The sequence below is a fragment of the Odontomachus brunneus genome, unplaced genomic scaffold, assembly GCF_010583005.1.
Source record: "Odontomachus brunneus isolate Ranch 3 - 2012 unplaced genomic scaffold, Obru_v1 Obru_scaffold_039, whole genome shotgun sequence".
Lineage (NCBI taxonomy): Eukaryota > Metazoa > Arthropoda > Insecta > Hymenoptera > Formicidae > Odontomachus > Odontomachus brunneus.
The window spans coordinates 913,691-937,919 of NW_022639489.1; the positions used below are offsets into that span (position 1 = coordinate 913,691).

General features: G+C 35.4%; 5 protein-coding genes across 5 annotated transcripts in view; all 5 read right to left on the reverse strand.

Annotated features, from left to right (window-relative positions):
* LOC116844094 (transmembrane protease serine 9-like) overlaps positions 1–6,440 on the reverse strand; it is a 9,069-nt gene extending 2,629 nt beyond the window's left edge. Inside the window, exons 1-5 of the mRNA XM_032815220.1 lie at positions 6,278–6,440; positions 5,754–5,932; positions 5,431–5,562; positions 5,079–5,345; positions 4,815–4,958 (exon numbers count right to left, since the gene is read on the reverse strand). Of these exons, the coding sequence (XP_032671111.1) occupies positions 4,815–4,958; positions 5,079–5,345; positions 5,431–5,562; positions 5,754–5,932; positions 6,278–6,323 (768 nt within the window). The 5' untranslated portion in view covers positions 6,324–6,440. The remainder of the gene's footprint in view (positions 1–4,814; positions 4,959–5,078; positions 5,346–5,430; positions 5,563–5,753; positions 5,933–6,277) is intronic.
* A 924-nt stretch (positions 6,441–7,364) lies between these two features.
* LOC116844095 (transmembrane protease serine 9-like) lies at positions 7,365–11,588 on the reverse strand. Its single transcript, XM_032815221.1, has 10 exons — positions 11,421–11,588; positions 10,899–11,077; positions 10,571–10,702; positions 10,217–10,486; positions 9,948–10,091; positions 8,832–8,877; positions 8,315–8,493; positions 7,995–8,123; positions 7,640–7,909; positions 7,365–7,515 (listed from the first exon to the last, which is right to left on the reverse strand). The coding sequence occupies exons 1-10, from the start codon at positions 11,464–11,466 to the stop codon at positions 7,369–7,371; spliced, it is 1,542 nt and encodes a 513-aa protein (XP_032671112.1). The 5' UTR covers positions 11,467–11,588; the 3' UTR covers positions 7,365–7,368.
* A 745-nt stretch (positions 11,589–12,333) lies between these two features.
* On the reverse strand, positions 12,334–14,152 carry LOC116844157 (chymotrypsin-1-like). The gene is made up of 5 exons (XM_032815352.1): positions 14,013–14,152; positions 13,491–13,672; positions 13,168–13,299; positions 12,816–13,082; positions 12,334–12,690 (listed from the first exon to the last, which is right to left on the reverse strand). Exons 1-5 carry the CDS (start codon positions 14,053–14,055, stop codon positions 12,544–12,546), a joined length of 771 nt encoding a protein of 256 aa, XP_032671243.1. The 5' UTR covers positions 14,056–14,152; the 3' UTR covers positions 12,334–12,543.
* Positions 14,153–16,221: 2,069 nt separating this feature from the next.
* On the reverse strand, positions 16,222–20,470 carry LOC116844158 (chymotrypsin-1-like). Its single transcript, XM_032815353.1, has 5 exons — positions 20,136–20,470; positions 19,616–19,794; positions 17,040–17,171; positions 16,685–16,954; positions 16,222–16,561 (listed from the first exon to the last, which is right to left on the reverse strand). The coding sequence occupies exons 1-5, from the start codon at positions 20,176–20,178 to the stop codon at positions 16,415–16,417; spliced, it is 771 nt and encodes a 256-aa protein (XP_032671244.1). The 5' UTR covers positions 20,179–20,470; the 3' UTR covers positions 16,222–16,414.
* Positions 20,471–20,557: 87 nt separating this feature from the next.
* LOC116844159 (chymotrypsin-1-like) lies at positions 20,558–22,406 on the reverse strand. The gene is made up of 5 exons (XM_032815354.1): positions 22,235–22,406; positions 21,725–21,903; positions 21,405–21,533; positions 21,050–21,319; positions 20,558–20,925 (listed from the first exon to the last, which is right to left on the reverse strand). The coding sequence occupies exons 1-5, from the start codon at positions 22,278–22,280 to the stop codon at positions 20,788–20,790; spliced, it is 762 nt and encodes a 253-aa protein (XP_032671245.1). The 5' UTR covers positions 22,281–22,406; the 3' UTR covers positions 20,558–20,787.
* Between the last annotated feature and the right edge of the window lie 1,823 nt (positions 22,407–24,229).

Below are 24,229 nucleotides of genomic sequence, written 5' to 3' on the forward strand. Positions count from 1 at the left end.
TATACAATATGTGATTCAAACATACGCTAATTACACTGTTTATAAATTGTTGATTAACAAATTTTGTTTACTCACGTTTGGCAATAACGCCGACAACTAACAGAATAGCTAATTTTATCATCTTAAACGTCGCAATTCAGAATTGACACCACAGTAAATTTCAATCTGGATGTAGGACTGTTCAGCGTTCCTTTTTATAGGCGATACTTGGCCTTGCATGACAGCTGAACTGACGTACATTGAAGATATATTATCATGCGTCACAGTCGCGGCGCAACGCCGAGTATCATACAAAACGACCTGATCGTGTAGCTTTTCTGGAATTTCGGGATCAATTGGTCTTCCGAGTCATCGAGCATCAAAAATCTCAAGCATGGAAACTATAATCGAAAATCTAATGAAAGTTTTCTTATAATGTTTAACATTATTATAGATTCCCGATAGCGATAATATATTTATATATTTTTTTTTCAATAATGTACATAAAATTATTAATAGCATTATAAACATCTATTTTGAAGAAGGATGTATTCATTAAGGCATGCCGAGTTTTTGATCCTCGATGTTAAATTTTTCTCAATTTGATACTTGGATATTTCAGCGTTCATTTATTAATGTTATTGAAACTTATCACATAATTACTTGTATAATAAGTATTAATATATGTACTTGGTTAATTATATTGATTTGATTTTTTTTTTAGAATATAATTAATTTAAAACATCTACATTTTATTTAAGTTAACATTTATTTCGCAATTTTTGATACTCAGCATTTTTCTATCTTTTGTAAGGACTGTTTGTTACGATCTCATTGCCTTTTGTATAGATTATTTAGGTACAAATTTTATTACATTAATTTCGCAGTAAAGAAAATATATGCATCTTTAGAATTCTGTGGCCAACTGCATTTTTTTATTATGGAATCATTAATTAAAATTCATTTTGTGTGCTTACTGCGCACAACGTTTGTATAATGTCCATTAATTATATTTTTATTATTGTTGAAAATTGCATTAATAATTTTATATATATCTGTGCTTATATGTATCTTTGACGTAGATACACCTTTAATTTTTAAATTTGTGATTTTAAACGTTTTGTTATTAGCAGTTTTAAATAACTATAATTTTAAAATAAAGATATTTTTGTTATTATTATTATTATTTTTTTAATTATTAATACTAAGTTGTTATTATTATTATTATTATTTCAATTTTTAATACTAAGTTGTCTCCACAATGATTTCATACTTTTTCACTAATTTTCCATCTTGTAAAATTGTATTCCATTAATTCTTGTCAAATATATTATTTTTCCAACTTTACTGGCAATTGAAGTAATAGAACATGATTTGACTGGATCTCTATATTTATAACATATTTTACTATAAAATTTTTTTCATGTAATGATGTATCTTTTCCTATAATGTGAACTCGCAGACTCGCAATTGCATTTCAATATTCACTGTCAGTTCTAAAATTCTATAAGTATATGATACAAACTATAGATCTACAGTAGAGTGAATATCGGAGCGCAGTAATAATCATTGAACTTTATTGAATTTATCTATAAAAGTGTTTTATTTTATTTACAAGTTTACGCTAGTCGAAAAGATACAGGATCGATTTAATGTTTGCGCACGTAATATGCGTACATTCTGATTGGTGCAGTCTATACGAAAATCTTGATAATATTTCACCTACGAAAATCTTTTCTGTCTCGTCAATTAATTACAAATCCAGATTACGTGTTTGCAATGCGGATCGCGGACGTCACAAGCGCAGACTGATAAATTTAAATTTGTAAAACTTTAAATTTGTAAACCTATCGGAAAATGTAGGTGAAATTGCAAATACAGCTTGATATGTACATTTAATGGTTGATCATGAATTTTTCCTCTAGCGTAAATTTATGAATTGATCACAATCATTATAGATACATGCTACTTATTGCAGCCTATATATTACAAACGCAATCTGAAAACGCGCATTGCTTGTGTGCATGCGTACGTGTGACTGATCTGAATCGGAAAAAATCTTCAGTAAATGATCTGGGAGACAAAACCCCCGGTAATAAAATACAAATTATTATAATAAATTATAAATTATTATAAGTTATTGTCAATTATTATAAATTATTATAAATTATTATAAATTATTATAAATTATTATAATAGAATATTGTGCCCTGATTTAATATAGATTTTTGTTTCAGGGGACACTAGCTCCCCCCCTGAGTGGGCCAAGCAAACACAAGGAGAAAAACTATTTCGGTGTGTGGGCAAGCCAAATGCAATTGAGACGACTAGCAGACCGTCTCAATCAATTCGCCTTGCCGGAACTTATATCGCAATATGAATGTTTATATATTATTACAGAGTCGACTTGCGTGATTCTGATTAATAAATAAATGTATACTCCGCCGCTTGCGAGGCTCACGCATGTTCATCCGCTTTAACTTAATCTAATCGCGACACTCATATTCCTTACGCTTATATGTACGAACACTAAATTGCACAAATATACAAACATCCACGAAATTCGCACTCGCCAGCACGCCCACCGAAAACCAGAACCCGCCGCAATAAATTAATAGATAGATAAAAATAATGTACATAATCCTCCATACAATGTAATTTCCTTGCGCAAACGATACTGCATACTCAAATTTAGTGACCCAATGACTTAAAGTCAATTTCTACATTAAAAAACGCCGTGTAGAAAACGGCGTAACCAAGTTTACGCGTAAGGTGCAACTTTGTTGCAACCTCGCATACGTTAGCCCTGCTGAAATCTCGTATATAAATAAGAAAGAACCAACACCTCGAACAGAGGTCGCAAAACTCGATTGGTGCAATGACAGTCGCGGATACTGGAACATAATCACTGGAAAAACCTTTGTAATCGAACCAAATAATTGTAACATTCGGAATACGGATAAATCAGTTTATTTTATACCAAAGCCACAACATTTCATTCGGATCTCTGTCCCGAGCTTCTTCCAAGACGTCGAGAACCGAAACGGCCACGACAAAACTGGTGACAGCGGTGGGATCCTCAATCGATTATCGATTGATACTTCTCCATCTTCGACGTCCATAACGGAAGAAAGCCAAAAAGCGACAAACTAGTGAAAAGCTAAATTAGAGAATCACAAAGAATTTTGAGGCGCACACGAAACACACTCGAAAATCACGTAAACAACGAGGAAATTGTGGGACCGGAGAAAGACAACGCTTTAGTGAACTCGAAGATGGCCGTCGGAGCTACGACCGCCAAAACCTGCTATCAGCAAAACCGAAGCCTGCGTCGCATCAGCTTGCCGAGCTGACCTGCCCCAAGCAACGTACAACGGAGCAAACTACAGAAGGCAGTAACATCCCAGCTGATTCAACCTCAACATCAGGCAGCGACCTACACCGGATCGTGCAGCGAAACTGCGAACGCATCGGAATACATCATGCGTCTCGCAACTATATACTATAAGTCCGGAAAACATTGTTATATACCTGCGATCGCGTGCGACTAACAGAAATTGAAAGTTGGAAGGAAACATCAACCATAAAGATCCTAAACGTAGGACTACATGGAATAGGGAACCGGTATTACGAGTCACAAGGCGGTTATATACACTGAAAACAGTAGAGCCGATTTAAATGGTGGAATACGCGACTCTCCATATAAAGGAGAACGTACAACGAAATTTACTCGCGTATTACTTTAGTGAAAACGAAGACGAATATAGATTATGAATTTATATAGACCGAACGCAAAATCTCTTTCCGAGGCAGCCGCGGACAATCACTGGAAAACCTTTGTAATCGAATCGAATAATTGTAACATTTGGAATACGAGTAAATGAGTTCATTTTATACCAAAACCATCACGCCTTTTCATTCGCATCACTGTCCCGAGCCTCTTCCAAGACGTCGAGAACCGTCATAACCGACACAGCCACGACAGGAAGTATTCTTTCTTTCCGCGCCCAGAACGGCATGGCTACTCATGATAAAACGGGAAAACTGCGAGAGGAACGAAATACGATTCGCCGATGTTGCTGTCAATCAACTCGACGACATGTCAAAGGAGGATTTTCGGAGGATTTTAGTGGTGTCCGGAAGTGACTCCACAGGGAGATTCGTCCCCGGTCTTTTCTGCCGAAGAAGGTGTTGATTTGGAGTCAAGATACCGACATATGGCAAGTTTAAGTAGCGGAATCTCGAGCATTCGTAATCTTATAGGCTAGAGACTATAAGTTACATACAATCTGTACAATGCCTACAATGCCACTGTACGTTGCAAACTGACAAAAAGGAGCATCTGAGTTCTAAGAATTGTTGAGTAATTGCGAGATCGATTCCTTGGATATTTTGTGTGTAAATAAAAAACAGTTATTAACTGTAAAACCTGGACATCAATTCCCCGTTCGAGTAAAATATTTCCCTTTATAAAACAGTCTTAAACGAAGCTCCTGATGAGAAGTTTTGTGATCGAATAAACTTAACCACCAGAAAGTACGATTTCTTGAATGTGCTTTATTATATACTTATGTGTCCCTTTCTAGTTATGCACGTGAAAACAAGTTTAATTTTATTGACCAATGTTCAATGTTCGGGAAAAGGAATAAAATTTATTTTGCACAAAATTTATTTTGCATAATATGATTAATTTTTATTGTTTCTTTTACATTTTTATATCATTCTGACGAAAAATACCAATTATTTCAACGACATGTTTTACACGCGGTAACTGAGAACTGTAAGTAATGCCTGGAATATAGATCGCCGGTCGACTATGGTTATTCGAACGATCAGCACCTCTGTTGAGATTGACTAATCCAGCTCCGATATGGGAAAACAGCAGTGAATACATCAGGCGCACCCAGGGCGCATGGGACGACCCAAGAAGCAACACCACAGAGCTCACCATTGATAACAAGAGGACCGCCACTGTCACCCTAAAAGATAGTACATTTTCCATTAGGGACTCATTGAATTCATTTCTAGTTCCCGAGGAAGATATCTGCATGTGTACATCCTTTCCAAATACATCAAGTATAATAAGGTAAAACACTCACATAGCAAGCACCTTTTCCATAAGCTTCGAAGGTACAAATATTGTTTGCATTGGTGAATGCGTTATTCTCTCTTTTCGGGTGTGCATTTAAGCATGTTTGCCTACTCAGAGTATTCACTGAGGTGAATAGAAGGTTAGGCGAAACACCCGAATTTGGGCTAGTCCATCCAAATCCGCTAATTATACCGCGATAACTCCCAGTAGCATAATCCCTAGTGGCTAGAGGAATTACATTTTGGACGTTGCTTAGTGTAATCGGTCTTGTCAGCTATAAACAAAATATTGCAAATTGTTGCGTACGCATTATATCTTATTACATTGCGTATTTAATGAGAATTAGGGACTAAGCTTACAGTGATCAAACATATATCGTCCTTCCAGCCGTCAGCCGATTTCCCAGTGTAACCTGGATGTATTTGAATACACTGGATATCATAAGTTTGACCGGAGCCTCTGCGCGAAGAGATACTGCCAGTCATAACTTTCTGCGTAACAAATAATTTTGACGAGTTAAATAGGAAGATCAAAATGAATTAGAAGATAAAGATATGAAGTCCTGCAGAGAAAAACTATCATGTCTCTAGTTTTTTTATATTTTTATATCTATAATATCTATCTAAGAAAAACATTCAATAATCGAATAAGTCGTTTCTAGTGGTAACTGTTACCTACGTACCATCTGGTCCTTATTCATATTTTCAACACAGTGAGCAGCACTGAGGACATGTCTGGTGCCAATAATACTGCCCCCGCACATATGAGAACCCCCGTACTGAAGAGAGATTTGATGTGGAAATTGTCCAGGTGATGCCATGCTGCCACCCACTATAGCTTCAGGCTCATCTCCGTACGCCTCTGAGGGTAATATTTAAGTTTCTAATCGTTTATCTATTTGGAGATATTTCACTCCGTAAATAAATACATACATATTAGCTAAAAGACATCTGTTCATTCTTCCTTACAAGTTTCACTTTTTTGTTACATTTTCATAATTTTACACATTCACATACAAGAATTAACATATGAAATTATAGGTAAGTATGTTTTAAAAACATACATGCGTGATAAAATTTGCATATTTCAAATTATTTCTTACAATACTTTCTTCTCTTTCATTTAATATTTCATACAATATGTGATTCAAACATACCCTAATTACACTGTTTATAAATTGTTGATTAACAAATTTTGTTTACTCACGTTTGGCGATAACGCAGACAACCAATAGAATAATTAATTTTATCATCTTGAATGTCGCAATTCAAAAATCGACTCTAGAATGAATTTCATACTGCATATACCCAACACTTCAGCATTCTCTTTTATAAGCTGCACTTGGCCTTGCATGACAGCTGAGTTGACTTACGTTGGAGATATAGTATCATACGCCGCAGTGGCGGTGCAACGCCTAGTATGTATCATATAAAACAACCCGATCGTGTAGCTTAACTGGAATTTCGGGATCAATTGGTCTTCCGAGCAATCGAGTATCAAAAATCTCAAATACGAAATCTGTAGTTGAAGATCTGATGAAAGTTTCCTTATAATAATAGGTACCAGATTCAGACCCAGTCATTGCCTCTGAATCTATGAGATAAGCGTGCGAGCTTTCGGCATTTTCTTTGCTGGTCGCAGCGAACCGTGTGTCCTGCCTGCCACGTGGTGCGTTCTGATTAGCCCTTCTATTTTATTTAATAACTCGTAATTTTAAGTGGTTGTTCGAAAAATGACTTCGACCATATTTTCCTTGTGGAATGTTTTATGCCGGGTACCCTGTATATATAGTATATATTTCTTTGTCTTTTCAATAATGTACATAAAATTATTAGTAGCATTGTAAACATTTATATTGAAGAATGATGTATTCGTTGGGGCATGCCGAGTTTTTGATCCTCAATGTTAAGTTTTTCTAAGTTTGATACTTTGATATTTCAGCGTTCATTTATTAATGTTATTGATACTTACACGATTTTTTAAATATGCTTTATTTTGTATTTTTGTGTCTCTCTTGAGCTATGCACGGTAAAAGAAGTTTAATTTTATTGACCAAATGTTCAATGTTCGGGAAAAGGAATACGCACAAAATTTATTTTGCATAATACGGTTGTTTCTTTTATATCATTCAAGGAGATTATATTTTTATATCATTCTTATGGAAATGATGTTGCCGACATCATTGGTATCTTTCATAAGAATGACATAAAATTATATTACGTTTTACACGCAGGAACTGAAAATTGTAAGTAATGCCTGGAATATAGATCGCCAGTCGACTGTGGTTATTCGAATAATTAGCACCTCTGTTGACATTCCTTAATCCAACTCAAATAAGCATAGACACCAGTGAATACATCAGGAACACCTAAAGCACAGGGCCTGACCCAAGAGGTGACACCAACAAGTTGACCATTGCTTATGAGAGGACCGCCGCTGTCGCCCTAAAAAATGTACATTTTCCAATAGTAACTCGTTGGAATCGTTTCTATTTCTTGAGTATGACACATTCATGTCTACATAATCCTTTCCAAATATATCAAGCATAAGATAAGGTAAAACACTCACTTGGCAAGCACCTATTCCACGCTTCGCCAAAGTGCAAATATGATTTTCATTAGTGAATGCGTTACCCCCACTGTTTTTCGGGTATACATCTAAACAGGCTTTCGAACTCAAAATGTTCACACTGGCGTATAGAAGGTCAGCCGAAACATCCGAATCTACACTAGTCTTTCCAAATCCGCTTATTGTACCGACATTATCTCCAGTAGCATAATCCTTACTGGCTAGAGGAATTATATCTTGGACTTTGCTCATTACAATCGGTTTTTTCAGCTATAAAGAAAATATCTCATATTGTTGCGCACTCATTACATCTTATTACATTACGCACTTAACAAAGATTAGGAACTAAACTTACAGTGATTAAACAGATATCGTCCTTCCAGCCGTCACGCCGTTGACCAGTATAACCTGGATGTACTTGTATACACTCAATCTCGTGACTTTGCCCGTCGCCGGAGCTACGGGTACTACCGGTTACAACTGTCTGCGTAACGAATAATTTTGTTGAGTTAAATAAGAAAGTCAAAATGAATTAGAAGATAAGGATATGAAGTTCTGGAGAAAAAAACTATAATGTCGCTAGCTTTCTTTTACTAGCATATTTATAATATCTATCTAAGAAAAACATTCAATAATCGAATGAGTCGTTTCTGGTAGTAACTGTCATCTACATACCATGTATTTCTGATTCAAATCTTCAACACAATGAGCGGCGGTGATGATATGTTTGGGGCCAATAATACTGCCCCCGCAAATATGCAAATCCCAGTACTGAAGAGAGATTTGATATGGAAATTGTCCAGGTATTGCCCTGCTGCCACCCACTATAGCTTCAGGTTCATCCCCGTATGCCTCTAAAGGTAATAATTAAGTTCCTAATCATTCATCTGTCTGGAGATATTTTACTTCATGTATACTCACATACATATTAACTAAAAGACATCTATATATCCTTCCTTGCAAGTATCTCTATTTTGTTACATTTTCATTATTTTACACATCCACATACAAGAATTAATATATTAAATTATAGGAAAATATGTTTTAAAAACATGCGTGATAGAATTAGCATATTTCAAATTATCTCTTACTATAATTTCTTCTTTTTTTAATATTTCATACAATATGTGATTCAAACATACGCTAATTACACTGTTTATAAATTGTTGATTAACAAATTTTGTTTACTCACGTTTGGCGATAACGCCGACAACCAACAGAATAGCTAACTTCATTATCTTGAATGTCGCAATTCAGGAATCGACTCCAGAAAGAATTTTAAACTGGATATAGCCAACAGTTCAGCATTCTCTTTTATAAGCTGCACTTGGCCTTGCATGACAGCTGAGCTGACTTACGTTGGAGATATATTTTCATGCGCCGCAGTAGCGGTGCAACGCGGAGTATGTATCACACAAATCAACCCGATCGTGTAGCTTAACTGGAATTTCGGAATCAAATAGTTTTCCGAGTAATCGAGTATAAAAAATCTCAAACACGAAAACTATATTCGAACTATAATCTGATAAAAGTTTCCTTATAATAATGGGTACCAGATCCAAACGCAGTCATCGCCTCTAAGTCTATGAGATAGGCGTGTGAGACATTGGTTTCGGCATTTTTTTCACTGGCCGTAGCGAACCATATATCCTGCCTGCCACGTCGTGCGCTCTGATTAGGCCATCTAATTTATTTAATAACTCGAAATTTTAAGTTGTTCGAAAAATGACTTTGACCATATTTTCCTTCTGGAACGTTTTATGCCGGGCACTCTGTACATATAGTACATATTTCTTTTTCTTTTCAATAATGTACATAAAATTATTAGTATCATTGCAAACATTTATATTGAAGAATGATGTATTCATTGGGGCATGCCGAGTTCTTGATCCTCGATGTTAAGTTTTTCTCAGTTTGATACTTTGATATTTCAGCGTTCATTTATTAATGTTATTAATACTTACACGAGCACGATTTTTTAAATATGCTTTATTTTGTATTTTTGTGTCCCTTTTCAGCTATGCACGGTAAAAGAAGTTTAGTTTTATTGACCAAATGTTCAATGTTCGGGGAAAGGAATACATACAAAATTTATTTTGCATAATACGGTTATTTTTATTGTTTCTTTTATATCATTCAAAGAGATTACACTTTAATATCATTCTTATGAAAATGATGTTACCGACATCATTGGTATCTTTCATAACAATGATACAGAATTATATTACGTTTTACACGCAATAACTGAAAATTGTAAGTAATGCCTGGAATATAGATCGCCGGTCGACTGCGATTATTCAAATAATCAGCATCTCTGTTGACATTCCTTAATCCAACTCAAATAAGGATAGACAGCAGTAAATACATCAGGATATCCCATGGCGCAGGGTACGACCCAGGAGGTAACACCACAGAGCTCACCATTGATAACAAGAGGACCGCCACTGTCACCCTAAAAAATTATATCATTTCCATTAGTAACTCGTTGAATTTGTTTTTATTTCTTGAGGAAGACACATGCATGTGTTCATAATCCTTTCCAAATATATCAAGCATAAGATAAGATAAAACACTCACTTGGCAAGCACCTATTCCATGCTGCTCCATAGTGCAAATATGATTTTCATTGGTGAATGCGCCATTCCAACTTCTTTTCGGGTGTGCATCTGTGCAGGCTTTTCTACTCAAAATGTTCACGCTGGCGTATAGAAGATCAGGCGAAACATCCGAATTTACACTAGTCTTTCCAAATCCACTAATTACACCGCGATAACTTCCTGTAGCATAATCCCTACTGGCTAGAGAAATTACATTTTGGACGTTGCTCATTGTAATCGGTTTTTTCAGCTATAAATAAAATATCTCATATTGTTGTTGTCTCATTACATCTTATAACATTACGTACTTGACGAAGATTAGGTATTAACTTACAGTGATCACACAGATATCGTCTTTCCAGCCGTCCCTCTGTAGACCAGTATAACCTGGATGTACCTGTATACACTCGATCTCGTGCTTTTGGCCGTGACCGGGGCGCGAAGAGATACTACCGGTTACAACTGTCTGCGTAACATATAATTTTAATGAGTTAAATAGGGAAGTCAAAATGAATTATAAAATAAGGATATGAAGTTCTGGAGAAAAAACTATAATGTCGTTGGCTTTCTTATAATAGCATGTTGATCATATCTATCTAAGAAAAACAACAATCATCAATAATCGAATGAGTCGTTTCTAGTAATAACTGTTATCTACATACCAAGGATGATTGTTCCATATCTTCAACACAATGAGCGGCGGTGACGATGTGTTTGGGGCCTATAATACTGCCCCCGCAAAGATGCAAACCGTTGCGCCGAAGAGAGATTTGATATGGAAATTGTCCGGATATTGCTCTGCTGCCACCCACTATAGCTTCAGGTTCATCCCCGTATGCCTCTAAGGGTAATAATTAAGTTCCTAATCATTCATCTGTCTGAAGATATTTCACTCCGTAAATAAATACATATATTAGCTAAAAGACATCTGTTCATTTTTCCTTACAAGTTTCACTTTTTTGTTACATTTTCATAATTTTACACATTCACATACAAGAATTAACATATGAAATTATAGGTAAGTATGTTTTAAAAACATACATGCGTGATAAAATTTGTATATTTTAAATTATCTCTTACTATAATTTCTTCTCTTTCGTATGATATTTCATACAATATATAATTCAAACATACTCTAATTACACTGTTTATAAATTGTTGATTAACAAATTTTGTTTACTCACGTTTGGCAATAACGCCGACAACCAACAGAATAGCTAAGTTTATCATCTTAAAAGTCGCAATTCAGTATCAACACCAGAATAAATTTCAAATTGAATGTAGCCAACAGTTCAGCATTTTCTTTTATAAGCTGCATTTGGCCTTGCATAACAGCTGAGTTAACTTACATTGGACATATGTTATCAAGCGTTGCAGTAACGATGCAACGCCGAGTACATATCACACAAAACAACTCAATCGTGTAGCTTAACTGGAATTTCGGGATCAATTGATCTTCCAAGTAATCGAGTATCAAAAATTTCAAACACGAAAACTATAATCGAAGATCTGATGAAAGTCTCTTTTTTAATAATGGATACCAAATCCAGTCGTAGTCATCGCCTCTGAGTCTATGAGATAGGCGTGCGAGCAATCGGCCATTTACTTCGCTGGCCGCAGCAAACCGTATGTCCTGCCTGCCGCGTCGTGTGTCATGCGCTCTGATTAGCCCATCTATTATATTTTATTTATTTTATTTAATAACTCGAAATTTTAAGTGGTTGTTCGAAAAATGTGTTAGACTATATTTTCTTTCTGGAATGTTTTACGCCGGGCACCCTGTACATATAGTATATATTTCTTTTTCTTTTCAATAATGTATACAAAATTATTAGTAGCATTGTAAACATTTAACATTGAAAAATTATGTATTTATTGGGGCATGTCGAGTCTTAGACCCTCGATGTTAAGTTTTTCTCAGTTTGATACTTTGATATTTCAGTGTTTATTTATTAATGTTATTGATACTTACACAAACACAATTTTTTAAATGTGTTTTATTATATACTTTTGTATCTTTCTTCAGCTATGCACAGGAAAAGAAGTTTAGTTTTATTGACCAAATGTTCAATGTTCGGGAAAAGGAATATACACAAATTTATTTTGCATAATACGATTATTTTTTATTGATTTTTTTAGATCATTCAAACAAATTACACTTTAATATCATTCTTATAGAAATGATTACGTACATCATTTGTACCTTTTATAAGAATGATACAGAATTATATTACGTTTTGCAATAACTGAAAATTGTAAGTAATGCCTGAAATATAGATCGCCGGTCGACTGTGATTATTCGAATGATCAGCATCTCTGTTGACATTCCTTAATCCAACTCAAATAAGGATAGACAGCAGTGTATACATCAGGAACACCAAAAGCACAGGCCACGACCCAAGAGGTGACACCAACAAGTTGACCATTGCAAATGAGAGGGCCGCCACTGTCACCCTAAAAAATTGTACATTTTCCATTACTAACTCGTTGAATTCGTTTCTATTTCTTGAGGAAAACACATTCATGCGTACATAATCCTTTCCAAATATATCAAATATAAGATAAGGTAAAACACTCACTTGGCAAGCACCTATTCCATACTTCTCCAAAATGCAAATATGATTTTCATTGGTGAATGCACCCCAACTGCTTTTCGGGTGTGCATCTGTGCAGGCTTTTCTACTCAAAATGTTCACATTGGCGAATAGAAGGTCAGGCGAAACACCCGAATTTAGACTAGTCTTTCCAAATCCGCTAATTGTACCGCGATAACTTCCAGTAGCATAATCCCTACTGGCTAGAGGAATTACATTTTGGACATTGCTCATTGTAATCGGTTTTTTCAGCTATAAACGAAATATCTCATATTGTTGCGCACTCATTACATCTTATTACATTACGTACTTAATGAGGATTAAGAACTAAACTTACAGTGATCACACAGATATCGTCCTTCCAGCCGTCCCTCTGTAGACCAGTATAACCTGGATGTATCTGTATACACTGAATCTCGTGACTTTGGCCGTAGCCGGGACGCGAAGAGATACTACCAGTTACAACTTTCTGCATAACAAATAATTTTGATGAGTTAAATAGGAAAGTCAAAATGAATTATAAGATAAGGATATGAAGTTCTAGAGAAAAAAACTATAATGTCGCTGGCTTTCTTATATTAGCATGTTTATAATATCTATCTAAGAAAAACATTCAATAATCAAATGTGACGTTTCTGGTGGTAACTATTACTTACGTACCAAGGAATTCTGGTTCATATTTGCAACACAGTGAGCAGCGGTGAGGACATGTGTGGAGTCAATAATACTGCCCCCGCAAATATGCGAATTTCTGAAGTTCTGAAGAGAGATTTGATGTGGAAATTGCCCGAGCGTTGCCTTGATGCCACCCACTATAGCTTCAGGTTCATCCCCGTATGCCTCTAAGGGTAATAATTAAGTTCCTAATCATTCATCTGCCTGGAGATATTTTACTCCATAGATACTCACATACATATTAGCTAAAAGACATCTATATATTCTTCCTTGCAAGTATCTCTTTTTTGTTACATTTTCATTATTTTACACATCCACATACAAGAATTAATATGTGAAATTATAGGAAAATATGTTTTAAAAACATGCGTGATAAAATTTGCATATTTCTAATTGTCTGTACTATAATTTCTTCTCTTTCATTTAATATTTCATACAATATGTGATTCAAACATACCCTAATTACAATGTTTATAAATTGTTGATTAACATATTTTGTTTACTCACGTTTGGCGATAACGCCGACAACCAACAGAATAGCTAACTTCATTATCTTGAATGTCACAATTCAGAAATCGACTCCAGAAAGAATTTTAAACTGGATATAGCAAACAGTTCAGCGTTCTCTTTTATAAGCTGCACTTGGCCTTGCATGACAGCTGAGCTGACTTACATTCGAAATATATTATCAAGCGCCGCAGTAGCGGTACAACGCCGAGTATGTATCACACCAAACAACCCGATCGTGTAGCTTAACTGGAATTTCGGAATCAATTCGTCTTCCGAGTAATTGAGTATCAAAAATCTCAAACACAAAAACTATAATCGAAGATCTGATAAAAGTTTCCTTATAATAATGGGTACCAGATCCAGACGCAATCATCGCCTCTGAGTCTATGAGATAGGCGTGCAAGTTTTCGGCATTTTTTGTGCTAGCCGTAGCGAATCATACGAGGGCTGCTCCGTAAGTTTTGCGACTAGTAAGGAAAACACGGTAATTTGTCATTGAAAATGGCTTTATTATTTTTTAAAGTATTCTCCATGATGATCAATACACTTCTGCATTCGCTCAAACCATTTATTATAGCATCCATGCCACTCCAAAAGTGGTACCTCCAAAACATGTGTTTTATACACATCAACCGCTTCTTCTGGCGTCGAAAATCGTTGACCACGCAGTTTATTCTTGATGTTCGGGAACAAAAAGAAGTCATTGAGTGCCAAATCAGGACTGTACGGTGGATGACCCATTAATTCGACATTTTCACTGGTCAAATAGGCGGTTGTTTGAGCCGATGTGTGAGAGCTCGCATTGTCATGGTGAAGAATGATTCGTCGTCTTGAGTTGTTTTTCCTTATTTGGCCGAAGACTTCTGGCAAACAAATGGTTGTGTACCACTCAGAATTGACCGTTCTACGTTTCTCTAAGGGTACTGTTGCCACATGACCAGTTTTTCCGAAAAAATAGGCGTCCATTTGTTTCGAAGTGCTTCGAGCGCGAACAACTTTTGTTGGGTTAGGTTCACTTTGAAAGACCCACACAGTCGACTGCTGTTTAGTTTCCGGCTCATATGCATAGATCCATGACTCGTCACCTGTGTAGAGGTTATATACCGCATTTGACGCACCTCGATCGAATTTCTTCAGCATTTTTTTGCACCAATTTACACGATCCTTTTTCTGAGCAATTGTCAAATTATGCGGGACCCAACGTGAACAAATTTTTTTTACGGCCAAATGTTCATGCAATATCATTTGTATGCAATTCATACCAACACCCAGGGATGTCTGAATCTCACGGTATGTTACATGTCGATCTTGCATTATCAATTCACGCACAGCATCGATGTTTTCTGGCACAGCAGCTGATTTTGGACGACCTTCGCGAGGTTCGTCGGTGAGCGAACTACGACCACGATTGAATTCATTAAACCAGCGACAAATAGTGGCCTTGTGTGGTGCTTCATTGCCAAAAGTGAAAGCAAGTTGATCGATGCATTCTTGTCTCGATAATCCACGTCGAAAGTCGTGAAAAATCATCGCACGAAAGTGTTCTTGTGTTAATTCCATTTTTTCGTTGAGACACAATTTTCAAGTCACTGTAAACAATACAAGTAGCCTCCGTACGATAAAACGTTTCCAGTAAAAAAATCTTCCAAACTGTCAAATTTTTTGATGGTAAGGTTAGATTTTACCTAGCAACGCCAGTGTTGCCAAGTCGCAAAACTTACGGAGCAGCCCTCGTATGTCCTGCCTGTCACGTCGTGCGCTCTGATTAGCCCATCTATCTTATTTAATAACTCGAAATTTTAAGTGGTTGTTCGAAAAATGACCATATTTTCCTTCCGGAACGTTTTATGCCGTGCACCCTCTATATATAGTATATATATCTTTTTCTTTTCATGTACATAAAATTTAATGTACATAACATTTCTAGTAGCATTGTAAACGTTTATATTGAAGAATAATGTATTCATTGGGGCATATCGAGTTTTTGAGCCTCGATGTTAAGTTTTTCTCAATTTGATACTTTGATACTTCATCGTTCATTTATTAATGTTATTGACTTACACAAACACGATTTTTTAAATGTGCTTTATTATATACTTTTGTGTCTCTCTTCAGCTATGCACAGGAAAAGAAGTTTAGTTTTATTAACCAAATGTTCAATGTTCGGGAAAGGGATACGCACAAAATTTATTTTGCATAATACGATTATTTTTTATTGATTCTTTTATATCATTCAAAGAGATTACACTTTAATATCATTCTTATAGAAATATTACTGACATCATTGATATCTTTCATAAGAATGATACAAAATTATATTACGTTTTACACGCAGTAACTGAAAATTGTAAATAATCCCTGGAATATAGATCGCCGGTCGACTGTGATTATTCGAATGATCAGCACCTCTGTTGACATTCCTTAATCCAACTCAAATAAGGATAGACAGCAGTGTATACATCAGGAACACCCAAAGCACAGGGCACAACCCAAGAAGTAACACCAACAAGTTGACCATTGCAAATGAGAGGACCGCCACTGTCACCCTAAAAAATTGTACATTTTCCATTTCTAACTTGTTGAATTCGTTTCTATTTCTTGAAGAAGACACATTCATGTATATAATCGTTTCCAAATATATCAGGCATAAGATAAGGTAAAACACTCACTTTGCAAGCACCTATTCCAGGCTCCTCCAAAATGCAAATATGATTTTCATTGGTGAATGCGACACCCCAACTGTTTTTCGGGTGTGCATCTGTGCAGGCTTTTCTACTCAAAATGTTCACATTAGCGAATAGAAGGTCAGGCGAAACACCCGAATTTACACTAGTCTTTCCAAATCCGCTAATTGTACCGCGATAACTTCCAATAGCATAATCCCTACTGGCTAGAGGAATTACATTTTGGACGTTGCTCATTGTAATTGGTTTTTTCAGCTATAAACAAAATATCTCATATTGTTGCGCACTCATTACATTTTATTATATTACGTACTTAACGAGAATTAGGAACTAAACTTACAGTTATCACACAGATATCATCCTTCCAGCCGTCCCTCTTTAGACCAGTATGACCTGGATGTACCTGTATACACTGGATCTCGTGACTTTGGCCGTAGCCGGGGCGCGAAGAGATACTACCAGTTACAACTGTCTGCGTAACAAATAATTTTGATGAGTTAAATAGGAAAGTCAAAATGAATTAGAAGCAGGAATCCGGACCGGACCGAAACCGAACCGGTACCGAAATAATGTACAGGCTGATGGACCGGAACCCTAACCGGACCGAAAACATTTTTTTCAGTTTTCGGTCCATTTTTCGGTTCGGGTTGGTTAAACATTATTACTTTTTATAGAAATATTTTATTTGGGGGAATTTGGAAATCCATTGCCAAAAGCCGCGATTAGCAGCTCATTAGATTGTGTTCGAAACCCAAATCCACATGTATTTTGCAACGCGGACATTTCCGTTGCTTCTCCATGTTTTACATTGGAAATTTGGAACAGAGAAGTACACCTTTATTTTCCATACAGCACAGAAGCTTGCAGTTTCATTATAGGAACGTTACGTCATTTCAAATTTCAACGTAATATTACATAAACATAACATAAACATGGAATTGTAACTTTCTATCGGAAATGTTAGAACAACATTGCAGAAACATTATAAATAATTAAAAACTATAATGCTATAATTTATGCATAATACATGTATGATATATGCGTATTTGTATCTTAACCACAGAAATTGAAGTATTTATTTATGTCTATATTTTCTTATATCTTTATAGCGTTCATAGAATTTGCGTGCCGCGTTATTTATTGGTCTGTTTTTTTTAGCTAAACTTAATTATTAATTAATTATTATTTTATTATTATTTAAGATTTAATTACATTTTGAATACAAAACAATTACAAACTTATTATACATATGTTTTTTTGGTTGCCTATTTATGCTCGTAGTATTTATTTGTTACAATCTGCATTATATGCTATCATGTTTGTAGCAACATGTTGTGTTCACTATTATATCAGTTGTACTGGTTCATTTAACAAAAAAAAACGCAGTTTAACTTTATTATGAACTGCAGGCAGCTTTGCAATTGTTGTAAGATTTTCTATTGAGCGATATCGGTGGTTTACGCCAACATGCTTACTAAGCAGTTGCTATTTCTTCTAACATACTTTTAACACGCCGGATTGCTTAATAAACATGATAGAAAACCGCAAAGTGTCTCTCAGCAGAAATTTTTACAACAATTGCAAAACTGCTAACAGCGCAGTGGAAAGCTGCTTCATCTACTCAGTGCAACCATTATATTATATTCCACCGTAACGTTGCTACAACGTTTCACAACAACGTTTCTAAGGGCGGACATTTCAACATTGTTGCAAGCATGCGGCAACGTTGCATCAACGTTTCGCAACATATATGAAATGTTACAATGTTTCCATGTAATATCTATGCAATGTTCCTGCAACCTTTTTGTGCTGTATGGGTTTATAGTTCCTTTAATATGTGCAATGGAGTATTCATCCATAAACATAGACCTAGTGTGTCCTCTATTTGGAAGTAAAGATTAAAAGAAAGAACAGAAAGCAGATGCCGTGCTTTCCCTCTCTAACGATTATCCTAATCTATCTTCCATCCTTATCTTCCATCTCTTTCTTCCTGATCTTCAGATTTTGCATCTCACGCTCGGTCTATTATTAGGCCTATTCGTTTTCATTGCACTATTGAACTTATGCAATAAGTTGAAGTAATACAAGTATATATTTTCTCACTTCAACGTATTGTACAAGATCCGTAATGCAGCGAAAAAGAACAGACTTTTTACTATGTCTGAGCGTTTTCCAACTACGGACACTTTTGACTATTTGATCATGGCTATCAGATGCTCCTGTTAACAATGGTCCGAAGTGTAATGGACATAGTCTTCATCGACCAAATGGCAGAAAATGGAAACATGAAGTGAGATTCCGATGGTAAAAAAGGAAGGAAGAAAGATAGAATATATTATATATCGCTGTTTTATCCACTTTTAGCAGAGTATAGGACCTTTAAACTAGATAGCAACTGTGAGCCCCGAGCAGCACGCGAGCAGCAGGGAGGGGATGCACACACACTCACGCGACCGTGTCCGTGAGCGAGCGGTGGTTCAGTCAGCCTCGGACATTAGACAAGCGCGAACGTATCACCTACTCTCTCTTTCTCGTTGGGTCTAAGGGCTGTCCATAGGGTCTAAGGACTTCCTGTATTAATTTTGTTATGCTTTATACATTTTACGATAGATACTTCTAGCCGTAACCGAAAAAATTCGAAAATGATAACTGAAATCCAAACGGTTACGATCACCGTTTTCAATGAAAGAACCGGAATCGAAACCGAAACCGAAATTGAAATATAGCCTCGGACCGTAACCGAAGCGAAATTTCATTTCGGTCCGGGTCCCTGATTAGAAGATAAGGATATCAAGTTCTGCAGAAAAAAATATAATGTCCCTGGCTTTCTTTTACTAGCATGTTTATAATATGTATCTAAGAAAAACATTCAATAATCGAATGAGACGTTTCTGGTCGTAACTGTTACCTACATACCAAAGATGATTGTTGCATATCTTTAACACAATGAGCGGCGGTGATGATGTGTGTGGGGCTAATAATACTGCCCCCGCAAATATGCAAACCCCAGTACTGAAGAGAGATTTGATGTGGAAATTGTCCGGGCGTTGCCACGCTGCCACCCACTATAGCTTCAGGTTCATCCCCGTATGCCTCTAAGGGTAATAATTAAGTTCCTAATCATTCATCTGTCTGGAGATATTTCACTCCGTGTATACACACATACATATTAGCTAAAAAACATCTATATATCCTTCCTTGCAAGTATCTCTTTTTTGTTACATTTTCATTATTTTACACATCCACATACAAGAATTAATATATAAAATTATAGGAAAATATGTTTTAAAAACATGCGTGATAAAATTTTCATATTTCAAATTATCTCTTACTATAATTTCTTCTCCTTCATTTAATATTTCATACAATATGTGATTCAAACATACCCTAATTACACTATTTATAAATTGTTGATTAACAAATTTTGTTTACTCACGTTTGGCGATAACGCAGACAACCAATAGAATAGCTAACTTCATTATCTTGAATGTCGCAATTCAGGAATCGAGACCAGAAACAATTTCAAACTGGATATAGCCAACAGTTCAGCATTCTCTTTTATAAGCTGCACTTGACCTTGCATGACAGCTGAGCTGACTTATATTAGAAATATATTATCAAGCGCCGCAGTGTATTCATTGGGGCATGCCGAGTTTTTGATCCTCGATGTTAAGTTTTTCTCAATTTGATACTTTGATATTTCAACGTTCATTTATTAATATTATTGATACTTACACAAACACGATTTTAATGTGCTTTATTATGTACATTTGTGTCTTTCTTCAGCTATGCACGGGAAAAGAAGTTTAGTTTTATTGGCCAAATGTTCAATGTTCGGGAAAAAGAATACGCACAAAATTTATTTTGCATAATACGATTATTTTTTATTGATTCTTTTATATCATTCAACGAGATTACACTTTAATATCATTCTTATAGAAATGATGTTACTGATGTTACATCATTGGTATCTTTCATAAGAATGATACAAAATTATATTACGTTTCACACGCAGTAACTGAAAATTGTAAGTAATGCCTGGAATATAGATCGCCGGTCGACTGTGGTCATTCGAATGATCAATACTTCTATAGATTTGCCTTAATCCAACTCAAATAAGGTAGGACACAAGTGTATACATCAGGAACACCCAAAGCACAGGGCGCGACCCAAGAGGTGACACCAACAACTTCACCATTGCAAATGAGAGGACCGCCACTGTCACCCTAAAAAATTGTACATTTTCCATTAGTACTCGTTGAATTCGTTTCTATTTCTTGAGGAAGACACATTCATATGTACATAATCCTTTCCAAATATATCAAGTATAAGATAAGGTAAAACACTCACTTGGCAAGCACCTATTCCACGCTTTTCCAAAATGCATATTTGTTTTTCAGTGGTGTATGCGCCACCCCAACTGTTTCTCGGGTGTGCAGCTAAGCAGTCCTTGGTACTCAAAATGTTCACATTGGCGTATAGAAGGTAAGGCGAAACACCCGAATTTACACTAGTCTTTCCGAATCCGCTAATTGTACCGCGATAACTTCCAGTAGCATAATCCCTACTGGCTAGAGGAATTACATTTTGGACGCTGCTCATTGCAATCGGTTTTTTCAGCTATAAACAAAATATCTCATATTGTTGCGCACTCATTACATCTTATTACATTACGTACTTAACGAGGATTAGGAACTAAACTTACAGTGATCACACAGATATCGTCCTTCCAGCCGTCCGACTGTCGACCAGTATAACCTGGATGTACCTTTATACTCTCGATCTCGTGCCTTTCCCCGTCGCCGGAGCTACGGATACCACCGCTTACAACTGTCTGCATAACAAATAATTTTAATAAGTTAAATAAGAAAGTCAAAATGAATTAGAAGATAAGGATATGAAGTTCTGGAGAAAAAAACTATAATGTCGCTGGCTTTCTTATATTAACATATTTATAATATCTATTTAAGAAAAACATTCAATAATCGAATGAGACGTTTCTGGTGGTAACTGTTACCTATGTACCAAGGAACTCAGGCTCATATCTTCAACACAGTGAGCAGCGCAGAGGATTTTTCTGGAGCCAATAATTGTGCCCCCGCAAATATGCGAACCGTAGTACTGAAGAGAGATTTGATGTGGAAATTGCCCGCGCGTTGCCATGCTGCCACCCACTATAGCTTCAGGCTCATCCCCGTATGCCTCTGAGGATAATAATTAAGTTCCTAATCATTCATCTGTCTGGAGATATTTCAATCCGTGGATACACATACATATTAGCTAAAAGATATGTATATATCCTTCTTTGTAAGTATCTCTTTTTTGTTACATTTACATAAATTTATACACCCACATACAAAAATTAATATGTAAAATTATAGGAAAATTTTTTTAAAAATATGTATGTGTGTGTGATAAAATTTGCATATTTCAAATTATTTCTTATAAATAATTTCTTTTCTCGTATTTAATATTTCGTACAGTATGTCATTGAAACATATGCTAATTGTTGATTAACAAATTTTGTTTACTCACGTTTGGCGATAACGCCGACGACTAACAGAATAGCCAACTTCATCATCTTAAACGTCGTAGTTCAGAAATCAATTCCAGAATGAATTTCAAACTGAGCATAGCCAACAGCGTCAGCGTTCCCTTTTATAAGCGGTACTTGGTCTTACATAACAGCTGACTTTGTTTGAGCTGTATTACGTTGAAGCCGTATATTATGTATTTTATCCACTCAACTGTTAACAACACCTGTGGGCTCTATATTTGCACGATGCATCAACAGTCGAGAAAAAGAGATGTAACTTTTATCTCACAATTTAAATAACATTTTTTTTCAGCCGCAGTAGATAAACATCGTACTTAAATCACATATTGGTTCACATTTTTTTACATAAATTATTTCTTTTTGTCGAAAAGGAGAATAAAAGCTATACGATCGACTCCATAAAATATGAAACGCGAAACTATGTTTGTCTTGCAAAAAGTCAAAAGTTAACAAAATGCCGACACTTTGAAATTACAAGTCAGTTCTCTTGTGTTTTTCTTTTTTATTTAATGTTCCGGGAAAAGTATTAATTTTGAAAATTTTCCAAAGAATCTTATTTTACCCTCTAACAAATTTAATACAGTTTTCAAATTCTTTTGTTCTACTTGTTTCAAATTATTACACAAGCTATAATGTTATCCACTGGTTCCAATGGCACTGTGATTATCACAAAAAATATAGACAAAATTCCGTAGTTTTCTAAATAATTTTTTCATAATTAAAGCAATGATATATAGTACGCTTAAGACCCTATAATATTGATCTCCTTAAAAAAAAATTCGTAAAAATCTCTTATTTTTCAGATATCTATAGTAACGATTGTAGTGATTATTACTTAAAAATATGCTGATTATTGCGGATTATTATTATTACAAAATAATATAGTATTAAAGTTTGCGTATGCATTTGTTGAGTGTATACATTCAATATTTGTTAAATTAAAGAAAATTAGTAAAATTTTTGCTCATCATTCGTTTACCTAATATAGCAATTTTTATTTCTTTCGGTGATATTTACTGTTTCAAGGAATTGTGATACATTTTATATTCCGCTATTACTCGACTCACCATTGTGGAGAACATTAGTCGTCTCGTCAATCTTTAAGTACATTTCTTGAAGCTGAAAGCAAGGAAATGTGAAATAATTGCGTGTTGTGACCGGTCTGTAAAAATTAAATTTAAATCGCGAGATCGCTCTTTATGCAAATTATTTAGGAGCGATAATCGGATAACACCGATTGCTCAAACGATGCGTGAAGGATGAATTTCAACGATCGACTGATTAATACTGTTAAAAGTCAATCAAACTAATCCGTTCGTGTGACGTACAAATCGAAGTGCGAGTTGTCTCAACGAAACACATCCCAAATGCAAATTAAAGCAAACTCCAATGCAAATTTGTTGAAGCTGTATACCATTAAAATGTGCATATATTTCAATTAAATTTGCGCACCGGCGGCGAGTGATTGACCAATTTATAATCGCCAAATTGTTTTCTACAGACTCCATAGAGCAACACGTGTCTTAATTAAATGCGTATTTCTCACGTTCCCTCCATACAATATTTGCGAACATTAATATAAATAATTTCATATAAACGTGACATCATATTCACGTATATGAATATCTCGAATTTCGACGAGGAGCACTTCCGTGAAGAGACATTTATCTTGTCGTAAGTGCGCGTCTTGAAATTGAATAGACACGTCTAAAATAATGAGAAAAAGTAGAAAAATATGCCAAGTACATAAAAAAACAGCCCAAATTCGTGTGCAACAAAAAGTATATATATATAGACATGTAAAAATGGACTTTTCATTTGTTTTGTTGTAAATACGCATATTGAAATTAAAAAATGAACTGGTAGAAAATACATTAAAACGTGCACCAGAATACCTGACATAACAAAAAAAAGTATTAAAGTATAAATATTCAAAAGTACAAAAATACATAAGTACAAAAGTATAAGTATAT